The sequence below is a fragment of the Caretta caretta genome, chromosome 14 (genome assembly GCF_965140235.1).
Source record: "Caretta caretta isolate rCarCar2 chromosome 14, rCarCar1.hap1, whole genome shotgun sequence".
Classification (NCBI taxonomy): Eukaryota; Metazoa; Chordata; order Testudines; family Cheloniidae; genus Caretta; species Caretta caretta.
Genome location: NC_134219.1, coordinates 2,005,958 through 2,021,745, shown reverse-complemented (window position 1 = coordinate 2,021,745; position 15,788 = coordinate 2,005,958). Strand labels below are relative to the sequence as shown.

At 57.4% G+C, this 15,788-nt stretch overlaps 1 protein-coding gene across 1 annotated transcript; it reads left to right on the top strand.

Annotated features, from left to right (window-relative positions):
• Positions 1–6,066: 6,066 nt before the first annotated feature.
• Positions 6,067–12,506, top strand: CBX4 (chromobox 4). Its single transcript, XM_048818883.2, has 5 exons — positions 6,067–6,256; positions 6,361–6,404; positions 7,259–7,324; positions 9,173–9,239; positions 10,240–12,506. Exons 1-5 carry the CDS (start codon positions 6,098–6,100, stop codon positions 11,569–11,571), a joined length of 1,668 nt encoding a protein of 555 aa, XP_048674840.1. The 5' UTR covers positions 6,067–6,097; the 3' UTR covers positions 11,572–12,506.
• Positions 12,507–15,788: the final 3,282 nt, after the last annotated feature.

The following is a 15,788-nucleotide window of genomic DNA, read 5'->3' as shown; positions in this document are numbered from 1 at the left end:
AATCAAAATTGTAAGATCAGTTTGCTTTTTATTGGCTCAGTTCTGTGATAGCACAGGGACTGTCTTTGTTGTGCTTTTAGACACAGGTATTTATACACGGTGGCATTCAGCACTCCCCTTTGTTGTACACTCACATTTCCTTTCATTAAAAAGTAGTCCTCCTGTAAGTGACAAACCATTTCTTGGTACTGTCGTTTTCTTTTCTGCTAAATGCTCAATGAAATCTTCTCACTAAACTTCACTTTGTGTTTCATTGTTTTCCCCCTTAAATCTATGGGGCGGAGTGATCTGCTCACCCACTTAGGAGCAGGACCCCAATCTGCTCTTATTTACACCAGTGTAAGTCTGGAATTTGAAGTCAGTGAGTCTAGGTAGAGAGCCCGCACAAGGCTTTCAGAACTTAAGTGATGTCTATGGCTTCTACACTCCCTCGTGGCAGGGATTCATTTTACCCTAAAGTTGGGGCAAATCAGGCCTGTCTGGGAGTTTGCTGTTCAGGAGAGGGAGTGGGCAGCTCAGGCCCTGTCTTTAGTGACTATTGGAAAGTGTCTTCAAGGTTTCAAGGACAAGAGCATTTGAACTTTAATTAGAGATCATCTCAACTAGGCAGCTGCTTTGGTCACTGTCACTTTGTTCCCCAGGTAAATTCAGGCAGTCAGGATTTCAGGGAGACCTGGGCTTTGCTGGCTAACTCTTCCTTTTTGCAGTAGGGAGAGGGGATACTCCCACTTGTGACCAGGACTGGGCTGGGGAAGCGGAATTCTGTTGAGGGAAGGGGGTACAGCCTTCCCTGGCAGCCAGCTGAGCCCACTCAGCATGTTTGCCTCTCACATGGCTTTGCTCTGGCCTGGCCACCTGCTCTCAAGCCAGGGCACTCCACTCTTGAGCCCCTGTTTGGCCACGCTCTGGGTGGGAGGATGTTCTCAATAGCAGCCATCGGGGACAGTGAGTTTCCCCTGGAAGCCCCACCTTGGGGAGTCTTCTGGCCAGCCGGAGGAGAAGGGTGACCACAAGTGCCTTGTGCTGCCTAGGAACAAAGCCTGCTCGCTGTACCCCCCTCCGCTCACTCCAGCCCTGCCAGGCAGCTGGGCCCTGCCCCAAGCAGTCACTCCGCAACCCACACCTGAATGGGGCGCTCTCTGGGTCGCTGGAGCTTGGCCGAGGGAAGGTGAGGTGATTAGCTGGCTGTGCGGGCTCCTGGCAGGTACCGCGCGCCCCCTGCCCTTTACTCCTCTGTTTCTCCCGCAGATTGCGGTGGGCCTGCAGCGCCGTTTTTCCCTTTGCGCGGCTTCTTCCACCTTTGCGCTCTGTGCGCAGCTGCAGCTTCTGCGCCTTTTCCTTCTGCAGAAAAACTCGCCCTCGCCCTAAACCGTTACTATTTCCATCCCGGCCTCTTTGGCAGGCTTTTGCTAGCTACCTCCTACTCGCTGCCAAAGTGTCCTTCCTTTCCGCCTCCCTCCGTGTCCCACACGTGAGCTATAGGGAAGATGGATGGGTGTCAGGCGCAGCGCAGGAGACGTTGCTCATCGATTTTCAGTTGGAAAATGAATGGGCATTTGATTGCCTCCCTCCCCCACTCACTAGCAAAACAAACACACCTCTGTACAGAAGGAGGTAGGGCTAAAAGCCCCTCTGTGAATTGCAGACAGAGGCTAGGAGAAGCGGGGCGCTTTTATTTCCTTGCCACAGAGAACCAGGGCAAGTCAAGATCATCCCATCCTGGTGCTTCGCTGGACCCTGCTCATATGCGGTTCGCGCTGGAGATCCTCCTGAACAAGGGAAGGCTGGAGACAGGAGCAGAGACCTCCTCCTTGGCTGCTTCCAGCCCGCTTCATTGCCGCGGCCCGGACGTGCTAATGGGGCGGGCGGAGCTGGGGCGAATGGTCAGTCTCGTTGTATCTCGGAGCTCCGCTGCTCTCCGACCCAGGCCTGGCTGGCGTCACCAAACCCTGCGGGGAGTCCCTGTGCGGTGATGTGCGGAAATCCCGTCTCTCCCCCGCGGGAAAGGGGCCCAGCCGCCCGCCGTGCGATGGCCCAGTGACCATCCCTGCTCTGGGGGACCTCCCTGCTCCGAGCCGCTGCGGGCCTTGCGCGCTTCTCACTCACCCTCGGCCCCCAGGTGCAATGGGGACCCCCCTCGCACTCCAGAGAGGAGCCGCCTGGGCTGAGCGGGGCACAGAGCCCCTGGGAATGAAGAACCCAAGGGAGTCTCCCCGACGCCTGCCCTGGAGCTCCCCTCGCGGTCATTGGCCCCTCGGAGCCGGCCCCCAGCACACCGGAGGGGAGCCGCTCGCAGCTTGTCCGGCCTGGGCAGCGGGGGGCAGCTCCAGGACCTTCCTGCTCAGGTCACCAGCCAACCCCGAGCTCCAGCTTCAGCACCTCGTGGGGCGCCATCGGGGGGGGGGGGCATGAGGCCGGCCCTGGGGTCCCTCCCGGGCATGTTAAAGGGGGGAAGGGAGTCAGCCTCCTGCTGAACCGTTAACTTTTCATTCCCGGTTGCGGCATCTCCGCGGGTCCCAAAGCGCCTCTGCGTAAAGCAGTTTAATTACCGGGTGGGGTAATCCTGCTCTGCGCCGCCCGACCGCCGCTGCACGGCGCTTGCGGGGAAATGTCTCCTCCGACTCGCGGCTGGAGGGAGCCGCGCAGCCGGGCCCCCTCGGTAACCGACTGCCCGGCGTTGCCGGTGGCGGGGATCGCCGCCCCCAGCGCAGGCCGGCGGCGCAGGGTCCCTGCACGGAACAAAGCCGAGCCCGTGCCCGTTACCTGCAGCTGGGGGCAGGAGCAGGCCCAGAAATGCCTCGAGGCACGTCAGAAGCGGCGCAGAGCGACCAAGACTCTGTTGACAGCTGTAATTTTCCCGGCTGCCTCGCGCTCGCTTTGCTTTGCTTTGCTCGGCAGGATTCACCTGCCCGCCCAGTGCCTTGGTTTGCTGCTTTCTTCTGAGCCTTCCCTGGCGCGCCCCCCGCTACTTCCTGAATTGCATCCCCAAGGCGCGACTCCGTGCGTGGGGTGGGCAGGGGAGGATGCCCACGAGCCCAGCTCCCACTGGTGTCAGAGAAAGACTGACGCCGGCTTCCCCCGGACTTTTGGAGGCGTGGTTTGGATTCGCAGAGACCTCAGAGCCTGCAACTCATCCTGAAACTAGCGGGGAAATCGCCCCCTGGCCGGAAAACCCACGGGACTCCCCGAAAAGCAATCTGTGCTGAGACGGGGCGAGCTCCTCACCAGCCCCACCCTGCCGCCGGTCCAGGGCATGGCACCGCTTGTCACTCTTCCTCCTCCTGGCTCTCCGGCTCACACGTCAGTCTGTCCGGCCACGCACCCGCGACTGCTGGGGGGGGACAATTGTCTTTCAATAAAAACAAGAACCCAAAGTCTCCCCCTGCGGTGAAATCTCGTGGGATTGTTTCCTCGCGTTATTATAACCGGCTCTTTTCTGCCTCCGTTTGCTCCAGAGAAGGCCCCGGCTCCCCAGTCTGGCCGCTCCTGCTCGCGGGGTTCCGCGTGAAGAAGGGCAGCGAAGGGAGATGGAAGCCGCGGCCCCAGCCCCACTGGGCAGCCCCAGCGGCACGAGCCTGCGCCTGGCGTTACACACAGCCCGCGTGGGTTATTTCAGTCCGAGGGAAGGGGCTGCAGGGCAGGGGTCTCCTGGGACCCAAGGGAAATCCGGCTCCCTGGGGAGCTGCCCACGCGGGACCCCCGGCACTTGAGTTCGGAGACGTGTTTCCTAAGGGCCCGGATTCCTTATGCTCCAGCGAGCAGGGATTTCACAGAGGTGCTCTGGAAATCCTCCGCCGCCCCCCAGTTCCCAAACTGCCCCGCCTTGTTTTGCAGCCGGGGAATCACGTTGCTGCCCATCGCTGGGTGACCCGGCGACTTCCACTGGCCCGGCGCGCCTCCCCCCGTGCCAACGCTCCCCAAAGGCGCAGGTTTCACGCTGGACTCTGGCCAGGTCTCCTTCACCTCCAAGTCCCACCCAGGCGCCCGGGGCTCTGCTACTGCTCCCAGCCCGACCACCTCTCGAGCAGCCGCGCAGGTGGGTGACACGGAGTGGGGAGCGCTCGCCCAGGTCCCACTCTCACGGGGCAGCGCTGCGCGGCTGGTTTCTCGGGATCCGGCCCCCGGTGGCCCCGCACGAGCCTTCGCTTGTAGGTGGGAAATAAACAAAATGATGCAACTTTGTTCAAGTCCTGCCACCGTTCTGCGAGCAGCTCAAAACGGGCGATTCCTCTGCGGTGCCTGGACAGCCAGAGCGCGCAGGACGCGCCTTACCTCCGCCCGGTGAGCGATACAGCCCCTTTCCCCAAGATTTCCGAGTCAGCTTCCCGTGCTCCGTCCGCACCCCAGTTCCCAGGGCAGAGCTAGAAGGGGGTCGCTAGGCACTGCCCCAGACCTGGCAAGTTGGCTTCCCTTAGGGCAGAAAGTAAGTTGTGACTCTGGCTCTGCACTGAGCCCCGGGGCACGGGCAGGAAGATAGTCGGACCCTGCCTCCGACTTTGCAAATGCACATTTAATTATTGTCCAGGGAAATCGTTTCGCCCCTCTGGAGCGTTTCCTGGATCCAGTGTAAACGGGGCGCGTGTCGTTCCCAGCCTCTGCAGCGCTCCGTTGTCTCCAGGCCCCTGGGGCTTGAGGAATTCCCCCCAGCTCCGCTCGCTCCCTCCTCCCCAGTCCCGGGCTGAGCCGGGAGTTACACCCCGGGGCTTGAGGGCAGCGAGGCTCTGACGGATGGACACGCGGCGGACGTTGCAACCCCCCTGCACTTGCCAGGAGCTTCGCGGGTTGCATATGGTGCCCCCCTGGCTAATGCCGAGCGCGGCTCTGCCAGCCCGGCTCGGGGGACGCTGCCTGGGGCTTTGCTGACGATTTGTTCGATAGGGATGCGGTGGGTTAGGGCAGCAACGGGAGCTCCCCAGCTGCGGGCTGGGCTGTGTCCATCGCTTCCCTTCGGGGTCACCACTAAACCCCCCAAAGAGCAACCCCCCCCTTTTGTCCGGGAGGGCCCCGCAGGCTGGGCAAGCCCTTCCTCCCTGGGATCCCGGGCACGCTGCAGGGGAGAGGCCGGGGCTCCTTGGCCTTCGACTTCCACAGCTCGCCGCCCTCCTCTGCGCTCTGCCTCCATCCTGGCCTCCCTCCTTTCTCCCCTGCTGCCTCCCTTGGCTCCATTTCCCGGAGCCCTGTTTTCTCTCTCAGCCCCTCCATTCCCCCCAGCCCCGGTCAGATTCCCGCAACCACGTGGGGCCCTCCTCCCTCCCTCCCCTCCCAGCCAACCTGGGTTAGCCTCCTGCCCTGGCCCTTCCTTCTCTCGTCCCAGCATCTCTTGCCCCCCCCCCGCCCCGCCTTTCTCTGTAGAGCCCGTTCCTTCCCCCCATCTTCTCGGCTCCTTCACTTCCCCAGCCCTGCGCCCTCCCTGGGCTCCCCTCCTCTCCCATCTCGCCGCCTCCCCCGTGTCCTCCCTCCCGACCTCTCCTCCGGCGGCGCCTCGGGGCCCAGAAGGAATCGCCCCCGCCGCCCTGCAGATCTCCAAGCGTAAGGGCTCGGGAATCCCAGCCAGCCGCGGTCTCCCCGAGCCGCTATTTCGGAGGACCCGGGAATGCGGGATCGGACGGAGGAGAACCGGGGGCTGGGATGATTCCTGCATCCCGCGTGTCACCCAGATCGTGTTACCCCCGCCGCCGCTGCCCGGGGGGCTCCAGGCCGACCTGCTTCTCGCCTCACATTTGCCCCCTTCTCGCTCGCTTGCCCCCTTTCTGCCCTCACTGGCCGCGGAAGGGGTGGGGGGCAGACACCTGCCCCGGGCGCTCTGCTGCCCGCTGCTGGAAGCGCTGGACACGGGGCAGCTCCGCGCTACCGGCCGGGGCTCTGCAACTGGGGCTGCGCGGCGCTGCCCCCGCCCGCGGCCCAACAGCCCCCCGCTCCCCCCCCCCCGGCGCCTGCTCCCCCGCCCCTCTCTGCCCCCTGACCCCGCCCCTTTCTCGGTCTCCTCCCGCTCGCCCTCCCCGGCAGATCTGCACCAATCCGCGCGCCCCGTCTCCCCTTGACGGACAGCCGGGCCCGGGGAGGCCCCGCCCGCCTGACGTCTCCGGCCGGGATTTGCATGAGTTGCGGTGCCGGGGCGGCTGGAGCTCAGTGTCTGCGGGCGCGGGAGGCGGAGTGGGGCGAGCCCGGCGCTCGGAGCCTCCCCAGCATGGAGCTGCCCGCCGTGGGGGAGCACGTCTTCGCCGTGGAGAGCATCGAGAAAAAGCGGATCCGAAAGGTGAGGCCGGGAGGGAGGCTGCGAGCGGGGAGTCGGGGGTGCGGGAGGGCGGCCGGGGCTCTGCGGGGCTGCCGCTGACGCCTTCCCTTTTCCCTCCCCCCCAGGGCAGAGTCGAGTACCTGGTGAAATGGAGAGGCTGGTCCCCCAAGTAAGTACCCAGGCGGGGAGCTGGGCTGCAGCTGGACCAGGGATGGGGGCTGCAGGAGCAGGATCTCCGGCCCAGCCAGAGCTGCAGCGAGCCCCCCCGCCCGCACCCGATGCTTTCTGCTCCGGGAAATGGCACCGTTATTGCATGCTCCAAAAGAGGCTGGGGAGAGGCCAGGGGGGACCGGGGAGCCCGGCAGAAGCAAGGGGAGGGAGAGAGAGGCAGACGGTGACTGATGTGCAGCAGAAAATGGCTCCTTCCCCCTTTCCCTCCTCGGGAGCCAGGCTCCATATTGCAGAACTGAGCAGGGGGAAAATAATTTAAAACATGAAATAAAACGCCCCGCCGGTCCTGAGCCCCCGATCCTGGCCGAGGAGGAGGCAGGGGGCTGCCACCAGGGCGCTGCCACGGGGCGCGGGGAAGGCAAACCCTGCCTCTGAGCACCGAAGGGAAGGAGATGTTTGCGGGTGGCGGATATTTGGGGTTTGCATGACAGTGTCTTGCAGGGAGGGGCTGCTCTGGGGTTTGGACTCTGCTGCTTAGACCCTGGTCAGCACCACGGGTGTTAGTGGGGCTAGGACAGGGGCTTTGGGAAATCGCATCGTGACATGCTTAGAATTCTTCTGGAATAACAACTGCGCTAAATAAACACCCCCCCCCCGCCCATCCCCCTCTCCGGGCAGCTGGAGTTCGAAATGCGCACTCCGCAGTGGGGCCAGGTGCGCGTGGATTCAATGTGCCTAACCTGTAAGATGGCCCCTGGCAGCTCACCGGCAAGGGGAGACCCCCCCCCCGTCTCCCTTCTCGGGGGGCGCACCGGTCAGTTGCTCAATGGCTCTTCTTCTCCCCCTTGCAAGATATAACACGTGGGAACCGGAGGAAAACATCCTGGACCCCAGGCTGCTGATCGCGTTCCAAAACAGGTGAGCGCTGCGCTCCTGCGCGGACCCGGCCTGGCAGCGGGGGAGGGGAGGCGCAGAACCCAGCGGCGCCGCTGGGGCTCGGAGCTCGGGGAGAAGGGAAGGGGCGTGGGGCGGCGCACCCCCGCGCCGGGTGGCAGCGGGGCCACTTTCCTGCCTGCCTGGGTTCAGTGGGGGGGGGACCTAGGGCGGCGCGGGGGCCGGGCCTTGCAGCCGGAATGCCCTGCGCCGCGCTCCGCTGCCGAGCTGGGCACTGGCGGCCCCGGAGCAGCCGAGCGCTCGGCCCCGGCCCCCTTGCAGAGCCGAGCCTTGCAGGAGCGCAGCTCGGAGCGAGCTGGCATTGTGCAATTGTGAATGCGTCACGGAACTTCACTTAACCCCTTCGGGGCCGAGGCAGGGGCTTGCAGCTCGGCAGGTTCGCGGGCGGGCTCCGGGCATGTCGGCTGCTGTGACAGGCGGTGTCACGGGTGCAGTAGCGGCGCTGCGGGGCGGGGAAGAACCGCCCCTCTCCTGGATGGAGATTGCACCTTTCGAGGGAGAAGCTCGCGAGGTGCAGTCCCGCCTGCCCGCGGTGCAGGGAGCATTTCCCTCGGCTAACGGCCCCCAGCCTGTCCCCGCAGCTCCCCCGCTCGCTCGCCTGCCTGGGGGGGTGGAGGCGGCGCTGCTGCTCCTCGCTCGCGTTTGGCGCATTATTTCCTGCGGTGTTTTGGCGCAAACTGTAAACTCGAGCCCGTGGCAGGCAGGCGGCTAGCGCGGGGGACGCTGCTCTCCCTGGCTCCGGAGCGACCCCGCCGGGGCGCGTCCTGCCCGGCCGAGTGCCAGGCGCTGCCGAAGGAGTTCACGACCCTGCGGCCCGGGCACCGCCGCGCGCACTGGCGCGGAGCAGATGCGCTGACTGCAGCCGCGGGCGAGCCTCTCTCGGCCTTGGGTCCCGGCCCTTCCCCGGCTGCTGGCTAGCGGGGCAGTGCCCAGGGCCCGTACCCACTGGGGGTCCAAATACTCGTCCCACCCCTCCCCCTACGGCGCACGGGTCGGGGTGGGGCTGGTCACTTGGAGGCGCCGCCCGGGCAGGCAGCCAGCGATGCTTGCCCTGCTCAGGAGCCGGGTACCCGGCGCCCGAGGGGTGACGGCCCCGGCCAGGGGCTTGCCCTGGCCTCCCCCCGACAGTTGGGTGGTTCAGCACCAGCGGCCCCTCCCCCCGCGGAGACCTCGGCCTTTAAGGCAGCGATTCTGAGTGACGGCTGGCGGGGCTCGTCCTGTGAATCCTAATGAGATCATTAGCATCGCCGCGGCTGCTGATTCCGCGCGGCGCATGCCGCGCACACCTCGCCGGGCCTTCTGCGCCGGCCACCGGAACAACGGGGGGCTCCCGCTCCCTTCTCTGCCCAGCGCTCCACTTCGGTGCCAGCTAGTGCCTGAGATGCCCTTGTCACAGCGTGAAGGCAGCTCGGGCTCCAGCGTGCTCTGGAAATCCCGCTTGCTTTCTGTGAGATCTGCGCTTCGCTGGTGAACCTCAGCGAGCCCTGCAGGATGGGGGGCCACAGAGAGGAATTTGCTGTGTCTTGTTTGGTTGTTTCTGGGAGGTCTTTAGTGTGCGCGTGAGGGAGACTTCGCATAAATAGCTGGCCTTGCCGGCTATTCCCGGGACGAACCAGTCCTGCTGGCTCTCCAGGAACCTTAGCAGCTCACTTCTTTGCTTGTCCAGCTGTACACACTGTTGGCCCCATGTTCTCACTGTAATGTGTCTCTGAGTGATGTGTGCGGAGAATTAACGCGGCTCCCCCCCCCCCCAATTCTGCAGCGTGCTGTAGGAAAGTAATTGCATCGCTATTGATTTTTATGTTCCTGCAGGGAGAGGCAGGAGCAGCTGATGGGATACCGCAAGAGAGGACCAAAACCGAAGCCGCTAGTCGTTCAGGTGAATTCAATAAGCCACAATGTTCTTTTCCTAAGGAACCCCATTTTTAGCACAGGCTTGAGAATATTCACACTCCGGAAAGTAAATGCAATCTCTAAATGGCAATCTTTCCAAATAGACTGATTAAAGCCACTTAGTTTTGTTTTTAATATAAACTCCCTTGTTTCCTCCCTTCTCCAGGGAGGAGCATTTCATCTGGTTTCATCATGCTCAGGTTCAGTGTGTACATACAAATCCCTTGTTAATTTTAAATGCCAGATGAAGCCGCTCCCACTCCTCTCCACAACCAACCCCGCCCCCCCCCATGCCAAACTCTGACTTCATCATTCAATCAAACACGCACAACATCTCGGTGTAACAATGAGCATAAATTGGGACAGACCCCAGAAAGTGTGAAGAGAAGGAAGGAGTCCATTGCTGCAGGAAGAGGCTTCCTGGTGGCTACCTTGCTGGGAATTCCTGGGTATTTCTTTCCTGGCAGATCTCATTCCCCATCTCGCCATTGTATTTGTATGGGTCTGTCTCCAGTTATAAACGTCGCTTCTGCCCCATGTGACGGAAGGTGGCAGTGACCTGTGGTGCTGGTACACACCAAGCCTAGCGGCAGACTTGCTTTGGCGAGAAGGAGGAGGCTGGACACAGTGCTTTGTTAAGCTGTGATGACGCTGTTTGCATTGTTAGCTGCCACTCTCCTCAGCGATCTGTACTCTGCCTTGGGTGTATTTCACCCACGATTTACCCTTGCCTAACAGGGACAGTTGATTGAAGGGTACTTTTTACTACCTCCAGTTAATCTCAAACAACGTGAAGCCTTTAGGTCAGGAACAGGCCACAGCTTTTCACGTTAAGGTCTGTAGCGTCCCGCCCTGCGGCTGCTCCGACTGCTCTGTTTCACTGGGTGTGCATAAGCTGGTTGAATGGACTCCTGCAGAAGAGCTGATCTCTTGTGTGAAGTATCCCTTGGTGGGCTCTTGCTAAACTCGCTGACTTTGTGTTGCAGCTCCCTTCGTTCGCACGGCGCTCCAATGTCCTCACTGGGCTCCAGGACCCTGCTGCGGACAACAGGCCGAAGCTGGAGCTGAGCTCGTCTGGCAAGAGCCAGCAGCATCAGTACGAACTCAACAGCAAGAAGCACCACCACTACCAGCCCAGCGGCAAGGAGAGCCGCACGAAGCACCAGCCACAAAGCAAAGGGAAGTACTACTACCAGCTGAACAGCAAGAAGCACCACCACTACCAGCCGGACCCCAAGATGTATGAGCCCCGCTACCATCCTGGCAGCAAGGAGCCACCGAGCCAGGCCTGCCTGGACCACAGCAAAAGCCCCTTGGTCACCCACCCAGACAAATGGGCTCGCAGCCCAGCCAAGAGCCTGCTGAGCCCAGTAAAGAACCTGGCTGCAGAGGGAAAGAACGGAGCTGAGAAGAACCTGTCGAGTGGCACCGGGCCGCCTTCCCGCGATGGCGTGACCGGCAATGGCATTGGGGGCAAAATGAAGATCGTCAAGAATAAGAACAAGAACGGGCGCATTGTGATCGTCATGAGCAAGTACATGGAGAATGGCATGCAGGCAGTGAAGATCAAGTCCGGGGAACCGCCCAGGAAGCGGACCACTGAGGAGAGGACTCCCAGGAAGGGCGGGGAGGAGAAGCAGGAGGCCTGGCGAAAGCATGGGGAGGAGAGAGTGGCAGGCAGTGACCCCAAGAGCAAAGCTGGACTTGGGGGGGGCCCACCCTTCACAGAGCTCAGAGGGAGCCCCAGAAAGACTCCCCCTGCCAAGGAGGCACCTCCTCCCCCCGAGCAGCCCCTGCAGCTCACCACCAAGCCCAACCTTGTGCCCTGGTCCCTGGAGCCCAGCCGGGAGCACAGCCCTGCCCCCATGGGACTGAATCTCTCCACCCCAGGCTCCAGGAAGCGCTGCCTCTCTGAGCCGCATGAGGAGAGGGAGCCAGGCAAGAAGCGCCTCACCTCACGGAGCATCAGCGCCCCCACCTGCCTGAGCCCCCAAGCGCCAGAGAGGCCCGAGCCCCCTCTCCCAGCCACCCCCCAGCCAGAGGTCATCCTGCTGGATTCGGACCTGGACGAGCCCATAGACTTGCGCTGCGTCAAGCCCCGGGGTGAGCGTGAACTGGCTGTGGCGCAGGTGAAGCCGGAGGTGCCGCTGGTGCCGACAGAGAAGCCGGCCGTTGAGCCTCAGCAGCAGCAGGAGGCGGACGGGGAGGGAGAGGCAGAGCCCCTGCAGGAGTTCAAGCCCTTCTTTGGGAATATAATTATCACGGATGTGACCGCGAACTGCCTGACCGTGACCTTCAAGGAGTATGTGACAGTGTGAAAGGGCAGAGGCTGCTCCCCCTGGGGAGGGACCCTGACACTATCCTGGAGCTGCCTGCCCCTCGACCCCCTCTAAGGTATTGTCACTGCCCTGACACCCACCTCCCTCCCCTCCCCACCACGGTGACTGCAGCACTCATGCAGGGAGAATCCCACCAGATGCCTCCCTGCCCAAGAGGAGGGGAGGGCGGGACACAGTGACTCTGCCCCTGCTATGCTGGGGGTATCCTCTACTGCTGCTCCATCCCTGCAGTCCCAGGGACTGGCAGGTATCAGGACACACGAGGATGGGGCCGGCCAGTTACTCACAGAGTTACATAGTATTATATTTTAACAGTGCTAACTTGTCGAGTGATTCTTGCTCCCGTTTGTACGTGGTGTTATTGAAATGTATTGTTTGAGCTGAAAGCTGGTCCCTCTCTGGCCATGCGAATATATTTATTTGTAGGTATTTATATAATGAAATATAAATCCTAGATTTATGGAGTCCCTAGATCCCCTTATAAACTATATCAAACAAATATTTTGTGTTCTTTTTAACCATTCAGCATTTGTTAGTCTCATTCCTTTGACCTGTCTTCATGAGCTGCAGGACCATTCCCTGGTATATATTTTTTGATACTGTACATGTGTTGTTTCTATGTCAAAAATAAGTTCATTATCTAAAGCTAAACAAGCTATTATAGAAACTGCTGCTACTAGAAATGTCTAAACTATAAGCTTCCTATTATTAATTGCTTGAATGTAAATATTAAATGGAGATGTTGAAAGTGCATTTGATGTTCTGCAGCTAGCATAGATCTGATTGCAAAGACCAGCTGTTAGAAGGTGGGGCCTAAGCTGCCAGTGGCACTTCCTGGTTTAAGGACTGTATTGTGGACGAAGAAAATGTATCATGCAATCATTGCAAAGGACTATAAACCTTTACAAAATCTACTGGAAGTTGGAGTGCATTTGTTACTGCTTATACACAGAGTACTGAAAAGACCTCTCTGTGTGTGAAATTACATGACTGGGTTTCCCCAAACAGGTATTGTCAATACAGAGCAAGAACTGAGGTAGTTTTCTTACATATCTAGGCAAGATTGAAGCCATGTAGAATTTCTGCTATTAAGAAGGTGGAGTTGAGGGTACTTGTTGCCTGAGATGTACAGTAAGCTCCTACTTTTGTTTTCTTGATCTTCTGAGAAAACAAAACAGCACTAAGGCAATGGAAATTGTCTTCCCTCCAGGCCAAGCTTCTGCCTGTGCTTCATGTAAGTCCTACACATGCAGAAGGCCACCTTGCTGTTGAAAACTATGGGCCTCCATTTTCAAAGCAAATAGTGATGGTGGGTGCCCAAACCAAGACGTCTTGCAGGGGTCTGATTTTTGAGAGGGCAGGTACTCCGCAGCTTCTAAAAATCAGGACCCTATAAGGTGGCGCAGCCAACCTCTTGCAATTGTCAAATGATGTCCATAAAGGCAGATCACGATTGGATGCTGTAACCTAAGTTCTGTCACCTCATTATGCAGGATTGCCCCAAAAGTATGGATCCAAAAAGATTAAACTAAGTTTGCAGAGGTTTTGAACTCACTTTACAATCACTGGATTCCACTGAGTATTGCAAAGTGGTAACACTTTAAAACAGCTTGCAGCAGTATGATTTTGAAAATATTTTGACACTTGATGTAATAACTGCTTTTCTGTTTGCATCATGGATACAGTACATCACCAGTCCATGGAGCCGGTAAAACGAAGTATTAGAAATAATCTATCAATTTTTCCTTTGAATTTTGTGCTTGTAAAAAGCACCCTGTTGATATCCTCTCTATCCACTTAGGCTTTCATGGCTTCAGCTGTTTTGGAGGAGATTTTATAGGTGAAATTGTTATTTTAGTTTGATGTATATGTACATGTGCCTAGAGCCTGGAAATGGCAGACTTTTTGGTTGATTGCATAAAATGCACCTAAGTTACATGAGAGCTAACACAAAGCTTCTATAAACAACACTTGGTCAATGTTCTTTAGTTTTTACCTGGAAGGACAGCGAGAGTGATTAAATCAGCATGGTGATTTCTCTGCTGAGATTAGCAGGAAGGGTACTGAGATTGAAACACTTCAGTTTTCTGTATCAAGACCAGCTGATGGAGCGTCACTGCTTCTTGCCACTACTGATCTGGACTGACTTGGGCCTGTTATCCTAGAGGAGAAAGGTTCTTTATTTTCAGTTACCCACCCTCTGAGACATCCACAGTTTATAGACACTAGGAAATAAGAGCAAATACTGACTGGCAAACTGTTTTTTAAAATCCCAGCCATTAATATCCTTCTGAACGATGCTGGAATTTCCCTCTGAGATGCTATTTAACTAGAAATTAGCACAACAGTTATTCTAGAATAGTTACAGCAGAATGGTTCTTTCAGTAGAACTCCCGGGTGGGTGTTCTTATGGAATGGAGAACCTTCTTCAGATTTTAGCTTAACCCTCTTTGAAAGGAACTCTTCTTCTGGAGTAAAAGCATCTGCGCAGGCTTTTACGCTGAAATATTGATTCCAGGATGGCTATTTCTGTACGTTTCCAAGTATCGCTAGGCCTCTACTCCTGAGTGAGATACAGGAGGACACATGACCTTAGCCTGTTGTTTCTCTAGACATGGAACATTCCCATTGGCTTAGTGGACGTTCACATGCTTAGTGGGATCTGACTTTGCGAAGTCGCCGTGTAAAGGTGGAGGGGGGAAAGCACCACGTCTTCCTCAAACGTCCGGCTGCCTGCATTTATTCAGCATTAAAGATGATTTTCAGTCCTGCTGCCTGTGCTGACTCCTCAGATCAAACAGGGCTCTAGTCAATCTTACAAGGCAAGAGAATTGTTTAAATTGCAACTGGTTTCAGCTGCTCAGCCATGAAAGGCAATGGGGGTTGCACAGGTGTCGGAGGGTAGAATCTGAAACTATTGGGGTTGCACAGATGTAATTTGGGAACCAATTTGGCCTGCAAAACTTTCATTCCGGGTGGTTTGGTATCTGAGCCCCAGGGTGTTGGCAGCGCTGGCAGTTAGAAAATAATCTATTTCACTTATAAAGAGAGCTAATGCTTGTCTGCAAAAATCACTCCTTCACAAACAAAAATGGGTATGCAAGTAGAAGCACACCTCAAGGGCTGCAGAATGTGACCTGGGCAAGAGGAAATGCTGCTTAGCAGACAAATGCATGACTGAGGCTGGAGGCTCTTGGGGGCTGGAGGCTGGCGTTTTCTGTTAGCAAAGCTTGTGCAGAAAATACAAGCATATTTATTTACCTTTCGGTTTAATGCAGCGGTTCTCAAACTGTGGGTTGGGACCCCAGAGTGGGTCATGACTCTGTTTTAATAGGGTTGGCAGGGCTGGTTTAGACTGAAGCCCAAGCCCCACCACTGTGGCTGAAGCTGAAGCCTGAGGGCTTTAGCCCTGGGTGGCGGGGCTCAGGTTACAGGCCCCCTGCCTGGGGCTGAAGCCCTTGGGTTTTGGCCCTCCTGCCCAAAGTGGTGGACCTCAGGCTTTGATTATCCCCTACCCGCACCCAGGGCAGCAGGGCTCTGGCTTTGGTCCCTCCTCCTGGGGTCATGAAGTAATTTTTGTTGTCTGCAGGGGTTCGCGTTGCCATGAAGTTTGAGAACCGCGGTTTAATGCAAACAACCAGATTCCTGACAAATAGGATGCACTTTTTGAAATTACTAAGGCTGTAGCCTCTTGTTCAAACTCTGTGTCCTAAACCAGTGGATCTCAATCAGGGGTATGCATGCCCTTGGGTGTACGCAGGGGTCTTCCAGGGGGTACATCAATTAATCTAGATATTTGCCTAGTTTTACAACAGGCTACATAAAAAGCACTACTGAAGTCAGTACGAACTAAAATTTCATACAGAGAATGACTTGTTTATACTGCTCTATATACTACACACTGAAATGTAAGTATAAAATAAATAGGTGTGTCAAGCAATTAAAAAAATTAATCACAATTGCAAGATTAAAAAAACTAATCGCAATTAATCATGCAATTAAACAATAACAGAATACCATTTATTTAAATATTTGTGGATGTTTTCTACATTTTCAAATATATGGATTTCAACTACAACACAGAATACCAGGAGTACAGTGCTCACTTTATATATTTTATTACAAATATTTGCACTGTGAAAAACAAGAAATAGTATTTTTCAATTCACCTAATACAAGTACTGTAGTGCAATCTC